The sequence below is a fragment of the Coptis chinensis genome, chromosome 1 (assembly GCF_015680905.1).
Source record: "Coptis chinensis isolate HL-2020 chromosome 1, ASM1568090v1, whole genome shotgun sequence".
In the NCBI taxonomy this organism is placed as follows: Eukaryota; Viridiplantae; Streptophyta; class Magnoliopsida; order Ranunculales; family Ranunculaceae; genus Coptis; species Coptis chinensis.
Window position 1 is genome coordinate 23426496 of NC_141456.1, and position 15632 is coordinate 23442127.

The 15632-nt window shown below is 36.5% G+C and overlaps 1 protein-coding gene across 2 annotated transcripts; it reads right to left on the bottom strand.

Annotated features, from left to right (window-relative positions):
• Positions 1–161: 161 nt before the first annotated feature.
• EMB25 (DEAD/DEAH box helicase) lies at positions 162–14122 on the bottom strand. Of its 2 annotated transcripts, XM_086596571.1 has the most exons (16): positions 13637–14122; positions 13395–13570; positions 13217–13330; positions 12633–12741; positions 12362–12448; positions 11108–11226; positions 7735–7915; positions 6969–7568; positions 6612–6890; positions 5402–5608; positions 3417–3776; positions 2642–2878; positions 1550–1770; positions 1313–1412; positions 1084–1230; positions 162–557 (listed from the first exon to the last, which is right to left on the bottom strand). In XM_086596571.1, exons 1-16 carry the CDS (start codon positions 14078–14080, stop codon positions 459–461), a joined length of 3480 nt encoding a protein of 1159 aa, XP_086452697.1. In that variant the 5' UTR covers positions 14081–14122; the 3' UTR covers positions 162–458. The 2 variants fall into 2 exon arrangements, with proteins under 2 accessions (XP_086452697.1, XP_086452705.1); XM_086596579.1 differs by lacking the exon at positions 13395–13570 and having other exon boundaries at positions 13637–13799.
• Positions 14123–15632: the final 1510 nt, after the last annotated feature.

A 15632-nucleotide genomic window follows, 5' to 3' on the forward strand; every position in this document is an offset into this window, starting at 1 on the left:
GCACCAGTACACTTGTGCCATTGGGTGGGTGAAAAATATCCACACCTAAAAATGTGTACCAAATACACCACAAGACCTGATATGTAATAGAACAGGACAATCAGGAAGAAAATTACTAACCACACCTGAAAGAATTTTCCAGAGAAAAAAGAGCATGAGGATTGTAATCTTGAACTACACCTTTGTAAATTATAACTAATGTAATGGTACAAGGATCAATGGTTACAATGAATTATATACAATAATATTATGAAATAATGAACATGTCCAAATCTCTGCACCTATAAAAATTTGATGAAAGAATGGAACTCATTCGTCTACCCCAAACTTCAGGGCTTAGGCAATGGTGTTGGTATTGTTATTTGCTGCTTCTGCTGCTGCTGTATAATGTTACAACGCTCAGAAAAGCTCACCTCAGGAGAAACACCATCTAAATATCTCCACCAAGATTTACATTTTCACCCAGCAAGTTCACTGATGGGTGGACGGTCCATCACATTAGATGCCATCACCGCAGTTTTTTGCAGAACAGGGTGAATATCGGGTAATTTTGGAATCTGTAACCAACATACCAGCAGTATAATGTGTTAGAGAGCAAATTAGCAAGACACAAATCACTACAATCTGCACTTCCAATGAAAACCACATAAAGCTTCCATCAAGACATACACTCTAAGGTTTGTCAAGAAAAAAGCACATGTAGGAGATCCAATAGGATACTAGGAGAGAGACTGAGGCAATACGAGAAAGTGAAAGAGAAGATCATCACAGAGATCCACATTAGTTTCCCAACCAAAAAGACCTGAAAATTGGCTAGCACACCTTTAATGAAAATCCGCTTTATGGAAATCTCCCATATCAATGTCTCTCTCAAAAAACTTCTATATATACTAAAAAGGGTATATTTCCCAGAAGATAAAATTTACGGCTATAAGAGAGCACCGTAAAATCCCCATTTGGAGGAAGCTGGCATTCAGCTAAAACTATGATATGATGACGCAGCAATTAGCAAGTACATACTAAGAGTCAAACTCTCTTAAAGCAAGAGACTAACAATTAAGTGATGAGGACAGTGGTGCATACCTGACACAACAAATCAATTGTTCGCCGTAAGAGGCGAGCTAAATCACCCTCATCCATTGCACAATCCATCATAATTTCCCGCCAAGTTAGACCAGAGGCCCAAGCTTCAACCATGCCAGAAAATTGGCTATCCAATCCACATGAGATCTATAAAAACGGAAGCACAATTAAAGATGAGTCTGGACAAAATAAGATATGTCTTAACTCTTTCATTTTCAATTGGACTTACCTTTACACTATGTTTTTCTTGGAGTAGCATGAAGGAGCTTCTCTGGTCATCTAGAGCCTCAACAATATTTACCACTGCAGTGGAAGGTTCATATATGTAGCTGCAAATAAAATGTTCTAACTCGATGAAAATTCACCTAGAGACAATGTCCAAACTCAACCAACAAAGTGGAAGCACAATTGGAAACTAAAGAAGTTGAAGGAAAAAAAATGGGGGGTGTTGGGGGGAGGATACTACCTGTCGTTTTTTGAGGGACGAATTTTAATTCCTTCCGAAACTAAACTTCCACAGACACCAGCAAGCTGTGCTGGCTTTAGATCTAATAAAATCTTATTGCGCAGCACAATTGCAAGCCACAACTCATTTTCTCCTCGGATTGCTGCTGCTGTTTCACCTAAAGGAAAGATCACGTGTGTATTGATATCCAATGCTCGGGCTTCATGTATAACTTGGCTAATCTGGTAAACACAGGAAATAATAGCAAACTTAGAGTACATACTTCCTACATTAAGCATGCAAATTACTAGCATTTTTCTTGAATATACACATAAAGCTCAAGTCTTAGCTAACTAAATAAGCAGAAAACAAAATCCAAACCGCTCACGTAAAAGCTGAGGCGGTTGTTTTCTAGAATAAAATGACTGACATGCAGAGATAGAGAGGAAAGGATAGAGATAGACAGAAATAATTATGAAACTGTATCTCTTATAATTATTATTATGAATATAAAACATTGCAACTTATGTAACTAAAAGAACAAGAAAAGAATTATATATCTACTATTGCTCAACCAAAAACCAATATTTCAGAATGAAGTGATTGTTACTTACAATACTATTTCCATTTCTTACAACGCCAATAAAATCTCATAATGCCAATGCCAATGAAATTTACTATTGTTTTTTTCAGCGACTTCTACTCCCTTCCAATTGTTCAACATACGTAACCTTACTAAATATATATATACTTATCAACAGCATTGCACTGCCTTATTGGTGATTCTTCCGTTATAGATCAACCAATAAAGAAACATTCTGAATCTAAGTGCCTAGGTAGTTTATGCCAGATGATACTGAGAAACTAACTTAATTTAAAATGTCCTCATGCAGTGAGTTAAATAAGGTAACTTAATTTTTGGGCTTTTTAGATATACACCCCCTCCAAAAATCCAATTTCCAATGATGAGTTTTTTCTTTCACTTGAAGTAGCTTTACCTTTGAAAATGAATTTTGGGGGCCATGTCTAACTCTGATAATTTCACCATTGTTGTCTTAAAAACCCTAATTTGAAATGTTGTCATGCAGTGAGTTAAGTGAGGTATAGAGATACCTGCAGGAATTCCTTCCAACCAGATGGTTCAATTTGCTGTATTCGACCAAGCAAACGAGTAGACCTAGCTTTCAATCGTTCAATCTTTTCTCTAGTAAAGGTAGCCATATCTATTATCTTCTTATATTCCCTAAAGCCTTCAGTACGTGCAATCTTTTTCTTCAAACGCGAAACTTTATTCCTTTGCTCCTTGTAATACTCAACAGCATCATTGTATGTTTGTGATATCTGAGGCATCTGACAAGATTTAAAAATAAATAAATAAATAAGTTACAGCAAAAATGAACTTTTGGTGAGGTCCTAAAGACAGATCACAGGGACCATTGCAACAGTTTTCTCTTTTTAGTTTTGTATCAATGAAGATATCCGATAGTCAAAATTTACAAAGGGATTACCGGATTACACAATTAGACAACCACCGAAGCAAGGCGCTACTCGGCTTCTATACAAAGGAACCCTAGACAACAATAAAAACCTCACATGCCCTCAAGGGTTCAACGTCATTTTTATTTAATCGATAAACGGGATACATAATTATCAAAGTCACCAATTACAGCAAATCTAATCTAAGTAGCAAGAAGCTACCTATATTAGACATTTAGACCCCCACCTAGTACACCCTAGCATAAACCAAAAGAAGAAGAACAAGAAGAAAGGGGAAAAAACAGGAAAGAAAACAAAGGAAAACGTACTACAGCAGAGGGGGAAAGCCCAATACAGCTCAAATTCAACAAAGCAAAACATGTAAAGGAATCCCGTAAAGGTATAGATATACCTCGTTGTCACCTGAAAGGGTACTCAAGACCGGCACATTCAAACTCCAAGACCATGTGTCAAGAGATCCTTCCATGCACCATAGCCCTCCAAATTCAGAATCAGCAAGCTTATCCCATTGTATTTGTTCCTTACCCAGGAGCCTCCATATGAGCTCCCGAGGCAAAGCATCACCTTGAGCTAAAGGTACATTAGGTAAGCCTATCCTATAAACGGTTTTAATCCATTTCTCTGTAAATAGGTACCAAGAATTATCAGAACCAAGAGCTATATGATAAGATGGTTTTGCATCAACGTGTTCTTTGTCATCTCCATGATCGAACTCTCTTTCCATTAGTACAAAAGAATCATCCACGTCAATCTGTCATGTAAGAAATTGATGAAAACAACTTAAACTGAGTTATCAAGCATTTAGAATATAATTGTCAAATAGATAGGAAGACTACTAAGACAAAAAAGAAAACCGAAAAGAATATACAGGACTTTCATGTAACGTATGGCCAGAGAAAAGGGTAAGGAAAGAACTAATACTAAAACGAAAAACCCCTTTATTTACAATAATGGTTAAAAGACATGTATTGCCTTCTCAAATTGAGCAACAGGTTCGACCAAAATGCAGGAGAGCTAAAAGGGGGAAAATAAAGAAATAAAATTTAGCAATATTGTTCACACAGTAGTGTAATTCTGAGAAGTTGGATGAAACATCAAAATGAAAGATGCCAATGCCTATGCCTACTTCATTCCCAAAAACTCTAGCCAAAAACCAGTAAAAGTATGAAACACATATATGGCACAGCAGACAGTAAATGTGTAACATGCCAAATGACCAAATACGAATGACAGGGTATATATATGTATGTCCATTTGTGTATAAGAACCTTTGAACAAAACTCACAAATAGAAAAGGATATTTCTGTGACATTTTCTTTTTCTTTTTCTTTTTATTTTTCTATTCTATTGTGGTACAACCTTACTTGTACTTGGTTGTTTACCTCTACCTATAGTGAACTAATGGAATAATAAATAAATGAAGTGATAAAATGGTTACTTCGAGAGAACCACAATCTCCTGTTTTAACACCAAGGTGCTTAATGATTCTTTTCTGCTTTTCTCATTCATTCAAATGTACTTAAATAGGCCAAGTACACTTAGTGCGACTAAAATAGGTACCACAACTACAACTACTTGACCCCTACGTTCATATCCCTAAAGAATAGGAGAACACCAACAACTCTAATCCTAACTATCATTTACCCTTTCAACTTATTATCAACTAAGTAACAATTATTCAAAATGACAATCTACTGAGACCCATGCTCCTGATCCTACGGTACATGCTATGCACATGCATGTAACATATTGTAACATATTTCAAGGTCAAATATTGATTTCTTGGAAACTCAGTAGCAGCAAGAATATTGGTGTAGTTTAGATCCCTGACTTGCAGATCTAGGAGCCTAGAAGAACTAGTCTTATTTATAGACATCAGTACATGACTATGGAACATGACATACAATTTAACTTTTATTCATTTTCAAGGCACAACATTATCAATGGACAGAAGTATGTTTTTATAGAAATGAACCCTATCAGTATTACATTCTTCCACTACTGACGTTGAAAGTTTGGGATCTGACAGGCATGATAATTGATGTAGCCCACTGGTTCAGTAAAACTAATTTTTGGTCATTGCTTGGAGTTGGAAGTTACAGCTCCATCACACGTTCTGTCTATACAGATTCTTTTTCATAATCATTTTTCATTTAATATGGTTCCAATATCCAAAATCTCGTGCACACCCAAAATAATACAAGAAATAGTGTCTAACATTCCAGTAGGAACTTCTGTACATACAAGAAAGATACAAATAAAAGGATATTTGGAACAAACATTAGATCGATAACATTAAAATCCAAACTTCAATCATATTAAAAATTCTAACAGGCGGAACATATATGAGTATAGTAGGGGATTAGTAATTCTCACCATGCTCTTGACTTTTGAACCATAGAGTGAGTCTACCTTTCCCAGATAAACAGCAGAGACTAAATGTTGAACCCCTTCACTATCTTTATATTGCAAACATGTGAAGGGCAAGTGTCCATCCTCCAACTCTTTCAATAAAGGTTCCAATGAATTCATTCTTTCTAATTCCATCTTTCGCCGCAATTTGGTCCTCAGTCGTTTCTCTGCCTGTGCAAACTCCTCAAAAGTCAATTGTGATCAACATATAAGTAAATGACTCTGGATGCATGCATCATAATGAACAAAATAGTAGGACCCGATTGTAAATCAAATGATTGGCACTCTGCCACTCTAGATAGGTCTAAACAGCAAAAAAACTAAGTAAAATAGCGCAATACAAAAGTCAAATCAACTGTGAAAATGACATGTGATGTTATCAGAGCGTGAGATATGCAAGATTGAGATTGAATCTGAGGAAGGATTGATGAACGTCCATGCTTATATATGAGATTTACTGTATCAGGTGAAGTAAATCTCATATTATGTTTTTTTTAGGGTTAGCTAGTGTTACCCTCCCCCACTAGATGAGCCAATTAGGAATTCCCCCCCACTAGATGGGCAATTAGGGTCTCCCCCCAAAATACACAAAAAAAACAAAAAAAAACGGTCAACCCAAGTTGACTTTTTTTTGTGTGTGTACTTGGTGGGGAGACCCTAATTTCCCCATCTAGTGTGTGTGTGTGTGTGTGTGTGGGGTGTTGTAATACTAGTTAACCCTTTTTTATAATTACAACCATTATTCCCAGATCCCCTGAAATCCCTTTTTCCCCCTATGAAGGTGGGAACCGAACCTAAGACCTTGGGCTCAAGTGCTGAACCTCCCAAGTCTTAACCAGTACTCCGCTGGACACCTTTAAACTTTCAGTGGGGCACATTATGTCAACCAGAGAAAAATCTATTTGTCAGTATACACTTCATGGCACACCTTCAAAATGGCCAAGAAGGGTTCCACTTGATTTTGAAAAGTTTGAAATTGAAAAAATAAAAACAAAAAGTAACAAATATTTAGCATCTAGATCATGAAACTAAAAATTAAAAAAAAGAATGCAGAAACAACAATTTAACTAAACAGAGTCCATGTTATCCTCTGCAAAACGATAAATAGCATAAATAGCTCAACAAGCATGGTGACAGATGCAAGAAATTGAAGGAAAACGTCAAATGGAGATACCCGCAATTGTTCCTGCAAGCCAGAAATTTCCCTGTACGCCATCTCAGACAACTGCTTTCTGGACTTTTTATCAACAGCATCCTCACTAACTTCAGTAGTAAGAAACTCAATCTCTTTCTGTATTTGACTGAGTTCCTCTTTGGCAGTCAGCATAACATTGCTTCCAACATAGTTTCCAAAGCTTTGCTCAACTAGCTTTCTAGCTTCTTCCAATGTCCGCCCGGCTTGAGAAACTTTAGAATCATCTTTGTCCTTCAGTCCCCGAGTAACTTTTGCACCCTAATAGCATAAACGTTATGTCAAATACCGAGGTGTGCCAGAAGTTACATGGAACTTACAATTGGTGACAGCACATACAGCAAGAAGATTCAGCACCATTCCGTATGAAGCAGTGAATTGTGAGACAAGGGGTTCTATACCACCAAAGAGAAGCTTGCAGCCCTCTTCAGCTCCTTCATAGGGAGTCTGAATCAAAACTACATGACCCCTATCATCTGTACCTCTACGTCCAGCTCGTCCAGCCATTTGAAGGAGTTCACTTGAGCGTAACTGGATACGGCCAGTTTCATTCCTTTTACTGAGAGATGTGATGACAGCTGTCCTAGCAGGCATGTTGATTCCAGCAGCAAGTGTTTCTGTAGCAAATACAATTTTAACAAGTCCTTTCAGGAAAAGCTGTTCAATAAACGACTTCCATAAAGGAAGACAGCCAGCATGATGTGCCGCAACCCCTTGCAAAAGACCTTTGATACCAGCCTCTCTAACAGCATCTGGATATTGAATACGAAATTTCTTCAGGGCCAGTTCTACCTCAACCACCTCACACTCGTCTAACAGATTGCAGTCTTCAACATACTGAACAGCTGCATCACACCCTTTCCTGCTAAAAATGAACCAAATAGCTGGGAGCATATCCCTTGCCTTAAGATGCCGTAAGGTATCTCTAACCTGAGGTACCTGATAAAGAAGAATTCATTTAGACGTTTCCACCAATCTCTTGTTCTTAATGGAAGTTACAAGGGCATTTACCTGTAGCCTCCTAGCCTATAGAAGTTTTGGTAACTCCCAACATAATAATACAACTACATAGAATAAAATTTAAAGAAGACAGCAAAGTCAATACTTGTGAACGGCGGAGTGCGTTAATATCATTCTTTGATAATGGTGATTGTCCAGACATATTAGGACCACTATTGTAGGTCTGCTCCTTTTCTCGTTTTCCAAAATTTCTTCTTCTTGATCCATAGTCCTGCTGAGATTTGATCCCCAGAGATGAATTTTGTAAATAATCCAGTGACAGCTTCCTGTTTTAAAGCCAAGAGAACTTAGAGCTTCACTCACTGATTCCAGGAAAATAGATCACCACACAAGCTATTATAGCACAATAGTTTACCCAATTCAGTTTAAAAGAGCAGCATAAAGATTCATACAAGTCTGAGGAACTCCAACCTATCCTAGTGATAAAAGAAAAAAACATATGGAAATTATGAATTTTTAAACTAGTTCTCAAGGATAATATTTACGATAAATAGATTCATACATATTAACCAGTAGATAGTTGTACCAAATATCCAGTTAAGTAACAACACTGGCACATGATTCTTGTATCTGAGAAAAACAAATAATACATAAATCAATCTTTCTCACTAACTTCTCCTTCATCAATTTTGATCTACATCAAAGGGCAACTCTGTTGTGTGGAAGCACCTAGTATTAGGCAAAACCACATTTATATATCTTTATCATTGAGACATCAGTGAGAAGAACAAATGAATAGTCGTTGTGTCTTCATACATTACAGTTTACCAGTTTATAAGAAAAGATTCCTTTGCATCGCATTGATGACTAAGACACAGTTAACTGCATTCTTTAAATTCACCATGCAACCACATACAAGTAGAACAAACATTCTACACTAATATTTTTTGACATTCTAAAGTACACTACACACTGAATAGTTCAATGATCAAGTTTTATATAGGCATGTAATACTACGACAAGTACAATTTGTGAGACTTTTAGCACTTGTTTCTCCAAATTACTTTAAAAACGTATGAATATTATAAATTGGAGATTTTGTAAATGATCTCCTTGTATTAATAAGTCTTTACTTGCACCATGAGGAAAAAAATCAAATAACCCGTGAAAGTCATTGTTTAAATTCCAAGAACAAGGATAAGTGAGTTCAATAACTGTGTCTAAGAATATTCTTCTCTTCCCTCTTTTGGTGGTAATGGCTTTTGAAAGAACTAAAAATGAACACCCAAGAGGTCAAAACGACTTATCTAGATGCTTTAGAACAAATAGGAACAATGTCACCCTAATTCCACTCACGCAAACCAATCCCTTTCTCAAAGAAGAAATTCATATCCTGTAAGAAGGATATATTGTGGCCTTTGTAAAAAGAAAAATTGACCATCTTCATCCTTCCTCTAAACATTCCCCTGTATCTAGTTTGAAAACTTTTGAAGCTCATCATAAAGAGGGAGGAACCTCAACACACTTACTCAATGTCACACTGATTCCACTCATGCAAACCAATCCCTCTCTCAAAGACGAAGTTCCTATCCTGTTAGAAGGATATATTGTGGCCTTTGTAATAAGAAAATTGACTGTCTTCATCCTTCCTCTAAACATTCCCTTGTATCTAGTTTGAAAGCTTTTGAAACTCATCATAAAGGGAGGAACGACAACACACTCACTCAATGATCTTGGTATTTTTTGACATTCTAAAGTACACTACACACTGAATAGTTCAATGATCAAGTTTTATATAGGCATGTAATACTACGACAAGTACAATTTGTGAGACTTTTAGCACTTGTTTCTCCAAATTACTTTAAAAACGTATGAATATTATAAATTGGAGATTTTGTAAATGATCTCCTTGTATTAATAAGTCTTTACTTGCACCATGAGGAAAAAAATCAAATAACCCGTGAAAGTCATTGTTTAAATTCCAAGAACAAGGATAAGTGAGTTCAATAACTGTGTCTAAGAATATTCTTCTCTTCCCTCTTTTGGTGGTAATGGCTTTTGAAAGAACTAAAAATGAACACCCAAGAGGTCAAAACGACTTATCTAGATGCTTTAGAACAAATAGGAACAATGTCACCCTAATTCCACTCACGCAAACCAATCCCTTTCTCAAAGAAGAAATTCATATCCTGTAAGAAGGATATATTGTGGCCTTTGTAAAAAGAAAAATTGACCATCTTCATCCTTCCTCTAAACATTCCCCTGTATCTAGTTTGAAAACTTTTGAAGCTCATCATAAAGAGGGAGGAACCTCAACACACTTACTCAATGTCACACTGATTCCACTCATGCAAACCAATCCCTCTCTCAAAGACGAAGTTTCTATCCTGTTAGAAGGATATATTGTGGCCTTTGTAATAAGAAAATTGACTGTCTTCATCCTTCCTCTAAACATTCCCTTGTATCTAGTTTGAAAGCTTTTGAAACTCATCATAAAGGGAGGAACGACAACACACTCACTCAATGATCTTGGTATTTTTTGACATTCTAAAGTACACTACACACTGAATAGTTCAATGATCAAGTTTTATATAGGCATGTAATACTACGACAAGTACAATTTGTGAGACTTTTAGCACTTGTTTCTCCAAATTACTTTAAAAACGTATGAATATTATAAATTGGAGATTTTGTAAATGATCTCCTTGTATTAATAAGTCTTTACTTGCACCATGAGGAAAAAAATCAAATAACCCGTGAAAGTCATTGTTTAAATTCCAAGAACAAGGATAAGTGAGTTCAATAAGCGTGTCTAAGAATATTCTTCTCTTCCCTCTTTTTGGTGGTAATGGCTTTTGAAAGAACTAAAAATGAACACCCAAGAGGTCAAAACGACTTATCTAGATGCTTTAGAACAAATAGGAACAATGTCACCCTAATTCCACTCACACAAACCAATCCTTTCTCAAAGAAGAAATTCATATCCTGTAAGAAGGATATATTGTGGCCTTTGTAAAAAGAAAAAATTGACCATCTTCATCCTTCCTCTAAACATTCCCCTGTATCTAGTTTGAAAACTTTTGAAGCTCATCATAAAGAGGGAGGAACCTCAACACACTTACTCAATGTCACACTGATTCCACTCATGCAAACCAATCCCTCTCTCAAAGACGAAGTTCCTATCCTGTAAGAAGGATATATTGTGGCCTTTGTAATAAGAAAATTGACTGTCTTCATCCTTCCTCTAAACATTCCCTTGTATCTAGTTTGAAAGCTTTTGAAACTCATCATAAAGGGAGGAACGACAACACACTCACTCAATGATCTTGGATTAATTTAACTCAAAACAAAATGAGACCATAGAAGTCCAGTTACTACTTCTATCCTTTTTTGCACTATCACATATGAGCGGTTTAAGGCACTTCCTACTACATATGCACATTGAATAGGACCAACAAAAATCGAACCTCAACACTGCTTACAATAATTATCGTAGGAGAAAATGCATAGAGAGATACCTATAAATACTTGTTCCTTTCTCATTAAGAAGTGGCAACATAGAATTCTTCATAGAGAAATGCCAAGTCAAAGGAACCGGGCGTTTTGTTGATGTTACCAATTCTGTTGGACCATGAATCTAGATGAAAGACAAGAACAAATATAGAAAATCAGCCAACTGATCTCTCAAAGTTCCTCTAAATTACTGAGCAAACAGTATCGTTTATAAAAACTTCTGACTACTGAGTAAAGAGCGTCACGATATGTAATTTAAAGGTATCAAATGCATCAATAGTATGTTTGTGAATTCAAAACCATCAGACGTTGAAATCAACTTACAGGAAAAACAGTAAGGGACACTACAACATAACAAACTTGCCCATTAGCCTAGGCACCTGTAGCGCCTAAACTGCAGCTAGTTGCTTTTAACAGCGTAGCTTCCTGATATATATATATATATATATATATATATATATATATATATATATATATATATATATATATATATATATATATATATATATATATATATATATATATATAAGTTAGAGGATATCAAACGAGTTGAATTTTTGTAGAGATGTTATTTATGGTTAGTAGATCATATGCACAAAAGATTAGGTTTTAAATCATTTTGTAGGTGAAGTTGTCAAAAACATTGATTGTCTTATACACATTTTTTGCAACCGGACTTGTCAAAAACGAATTAATAACCAAAGTTTTATGTTTTCTTCCCCTCTCTTTCTTCTTCTAGCGGTGGTGTGGATGTGGAGGATGGAAGTCGCCAAAGTTTTAATACAAGATGAGGATAACAATTTCTTCTTCTACCTTTTTGCTTGTATTGGAATTACTGACATAAAATTTTGAATTATATATACAAAGAGAAAAGAGCAAATGAGGAGAGATAAGCGCAATATGCCACTATCTTAAACTCATTTAACCATGTTTCTATGGGCATGTTTGATTTATGCTATCGTGTTGAAAGAATATTCTTCCACTAATATGATTAGTTTTCCCATGTGTTGAATTCCACTTAATGATAGTTGGAAATTTTTCAAATACATGCTTGAAAGTTTGGGTTTCATTTCTGAATTAGTTGAACTAAAAAGACCAGGGCAAGCTAGAAAGTGTACAGTACCAGCCCAAGATTTAGTCACAGGCCTGTTTCAATTTTCCGTAAGAAGAAATGAGAAGAATTAAAAGAACGAAAATTATAGCAAAAACACTGTCACACTACAGAATTGTTTTCTGATCATTATAAAATATGAATCTACCTGACCAATCCAACCAGCCAATTCATCAGCATTAGCAACTGTTGCTGAAAGACAAATAAGTTGAACTGTCTTGGGACAATAAATCACCTGAAGCATGAAACGAAACAATTAACCCAATGAAATTGTGAAATGGATGCCACGAGTTGAAACACTTTGTGTGCAATAAACACCAGAAGCACATACTGAAACAATTAGAATGCCACCTAAAGAAATGAAAACACCCAATACAACAAAATTATCGATAAATGGTAACTGGAGCAGAATAACTTACAATTTCTTCCCAAACAGTACCTCGAGATATGTCACTGAGATAATGTACTTCGTCAAGAACAATGACATCCACAGAGAATAATCCACTGCCTGAGGAAACCATTCCAACACTGCACAAGAAACAGTAGTAAGCAGCCATCTCGAGACTGACCGATCAGCTTATATTGCATGTGTGAGTTTGTGTGAATGCGCAACTCAATAGGAATAGTTTCTTTTTGATGTATCTAGTAGCTCAATATTATGACATCCCCAACTATAAAAATACACATAAATGCATTCGTGTATCAGAAAATCCTTGATTTGGGCAAACATTCTCTTACCATAGAAACTGTGATCACATAATGAGTCGGATTTTTCTCAAACTTCTAACTATACCATATCTGGAAAATTAACATCCCAAAACCTTTAAAGGGAGAAAAAGATAAGTCGCATTGCGGGCATCATTTAGAACCAAAAAAAAATGTCAATGCGCATCACATCTTACGACTAATTGGTACTTACTTTAACACCAATTTGCTTGCACCCTGTTGTGTGAGTTTGTATTATGACTACTAAAATAAGAGAATAACAAAGTAGCATATTCACCTTTGATACAACATATTCCTTAAAACCTCGGTAGTCATAATCAAAATCTGAGCATCTCTATTAACAACAGAATCTCCAGTAAGCAAACCAACATTACTCTCCCCAAACGTCTCCCTGTAAAAAAAAAAAAAAACCATCACACAAAACCCTCAAGTTAAAACAAAATATCAAAACATACCGAAAGTCTCGAAACTTCTGATTGGACAGAGCTTTCAAAGGAGTAGTATAAAAAATTCTCCTTCCTTTAGCAACTGTAGCTACTGCTGCTGCTTCAGCTATTAATGTCTTTCCACTACTCGTCGGGGCCGAAACTACCACTGATGAACCTCTCAAAAATGCTTCTATTGCCATTTTCTATTTTATACAAAATTAAAATAATTAAATAGTAATAATAAATAAATAAATAAAAGTTAAAAGTACCTGAAATTTGTCGATTCTGAAGTCATAGATAGAAATGAGTTCGTCGATATTAATAATAGCAGCTTCACCAAACTCTTTCACTTCGTTTCTAAGTCTTTCTACTCTTTGCCACTTATGTTCCTCGTATCTAGAAGCCGAAATTACTTCTTTACCCTCTTCTTCCTCTTCCTCTTCTTCTTCAAACTCCACGTCCTCATATTCTTCGTATTCCTCTGCTGCCTCGTCATCATCATCATCGTCATCATCTTCTTCTTCTTCGGCGTCTGAGAGAGTTTTTTTTTTTAGTTGAAAATTAGAGTTTTGAGAAACGCGGAGTGAAGTAGTAGTCAAGTTTTTGTTTGTTAATGTGGGGAGTTTTTGGTAATTATTACGGAAAAGAGGGAAGTTGTTTAGGAGGAAGAGAGATAATGAAGGGTGAGAAATTGTTGGAGAGAGAAATTGCATGGCGGGAGAAAATTCAGGAAGACTGGATAAATGAAGTGAAGAAAAGTTATTTTGTACTTACATACAACACACGGTCGATTTCAATATTTTCACACGCTTTTTTCCGAAATTTAAACACATCTTGACCGTCCATCATACTAATAGTTGATAAGACTATCACAATTAGGCTACAACCAATTGAAACCAAATCCCCTAGCCGTTTCTTACACCTTCAAGAATATATAGTTATTTATAGTTGGTAGATCATATCTACAAAAAATTAAGTTTTAAATCATTTTGTTAGTAAAGTTGTGGGTTGTTTTAGACTTGGTACTTATTTTAATGTCAATTTAGGAGTCGGGCTATATATATACAGAAATGTTGGGAAAAATATTGTGTATATATAGGGGCGGTATAGACAGACAAAAACATTGGGCAAAATGTTATTTGTCTTCTGTCTGTACCTCTCATACTCTCTCTCTCTCTCTTCTTCTTCTTCTTCTTCACGACTTCACTCGCTCTCTCTCTCTCCTAACTTTGCCTTAGCCGACCTGGCCTCTCCCCCGTTCGCGCCCACTGATCCCCCTCACTTGATTATCTTCTTCTCTCAAACTGTCTGCAAAACCCATCTCTCCCTCTCTCTCCTTTCTCACCAATACACATGTCTCTCTCTTCTCCACATACTCCTTCTCCACTCATGCCCTCACTACAATGCAGTATACTAGTATATTGTGTTTTTTACTTTTTCATAATTGGTATGTGTGAGGGAGTAATATTCACATCCAATGAATATCACACACGTGTCCAACATATACAGAGCTACCAACCAATCTAGTATCTTCGTCCTCAAAACTCGCTGCATAGTGACTCCACTCAAGCAAGTAACTTATTCAACTCACACCCAGAGCGATATCACCACCAACCGATCTCACGTACTCAACTTGTGAGCTCGCTTCAAAGTAACTCAAGTCAAGTAGACGATCTCACCCCGAAGCGACCTCTATAGCGCTTGCTCCTCTCGCTCCATAATGGCTGGTAACGTATGTCTTTATTACAACCTTCAGGCCCGCAGCTCATTGATTCTTCAAAACTCGCCATCATGGCTCATAAGTGTCCTGAAGACCTAGATCTGACCTGAAGTAAGAAGGCACGAGGTGCGGGCTCCTTGCTATATAAAGAGAATGAGGAACTACGTCTGACCTGATTCAAGTTTCCCCCCAGAGAGAGAACCTAATACGTAGGCAGTTCGTCCATACGAACGCGGTCAAACCTAATCAACCACTCTCCAAATTACCTACACCTGTAAGGTTAGACGAAATATAACCTTTACAGTATGTTTATGTTGTGACCTACCTCTTCTCCTCCTCTCCTATCCTATTTATAATCCCCTCCTCTCCCTTGGGCCCTCCATCTGTCCCTTCATCTCTCGGTCTATGGATTGCCACATGGTAAGTTCCCGTACGACGTTAGGGGTTTTTCCGATGCTCTGGCACGCGTGTGTCGATGATACAACTCAAGTCGGCTATCCTTCCGGCGCGGCGGCTTTCTATTGTCGGTCCTCGGTTCTCGGCCT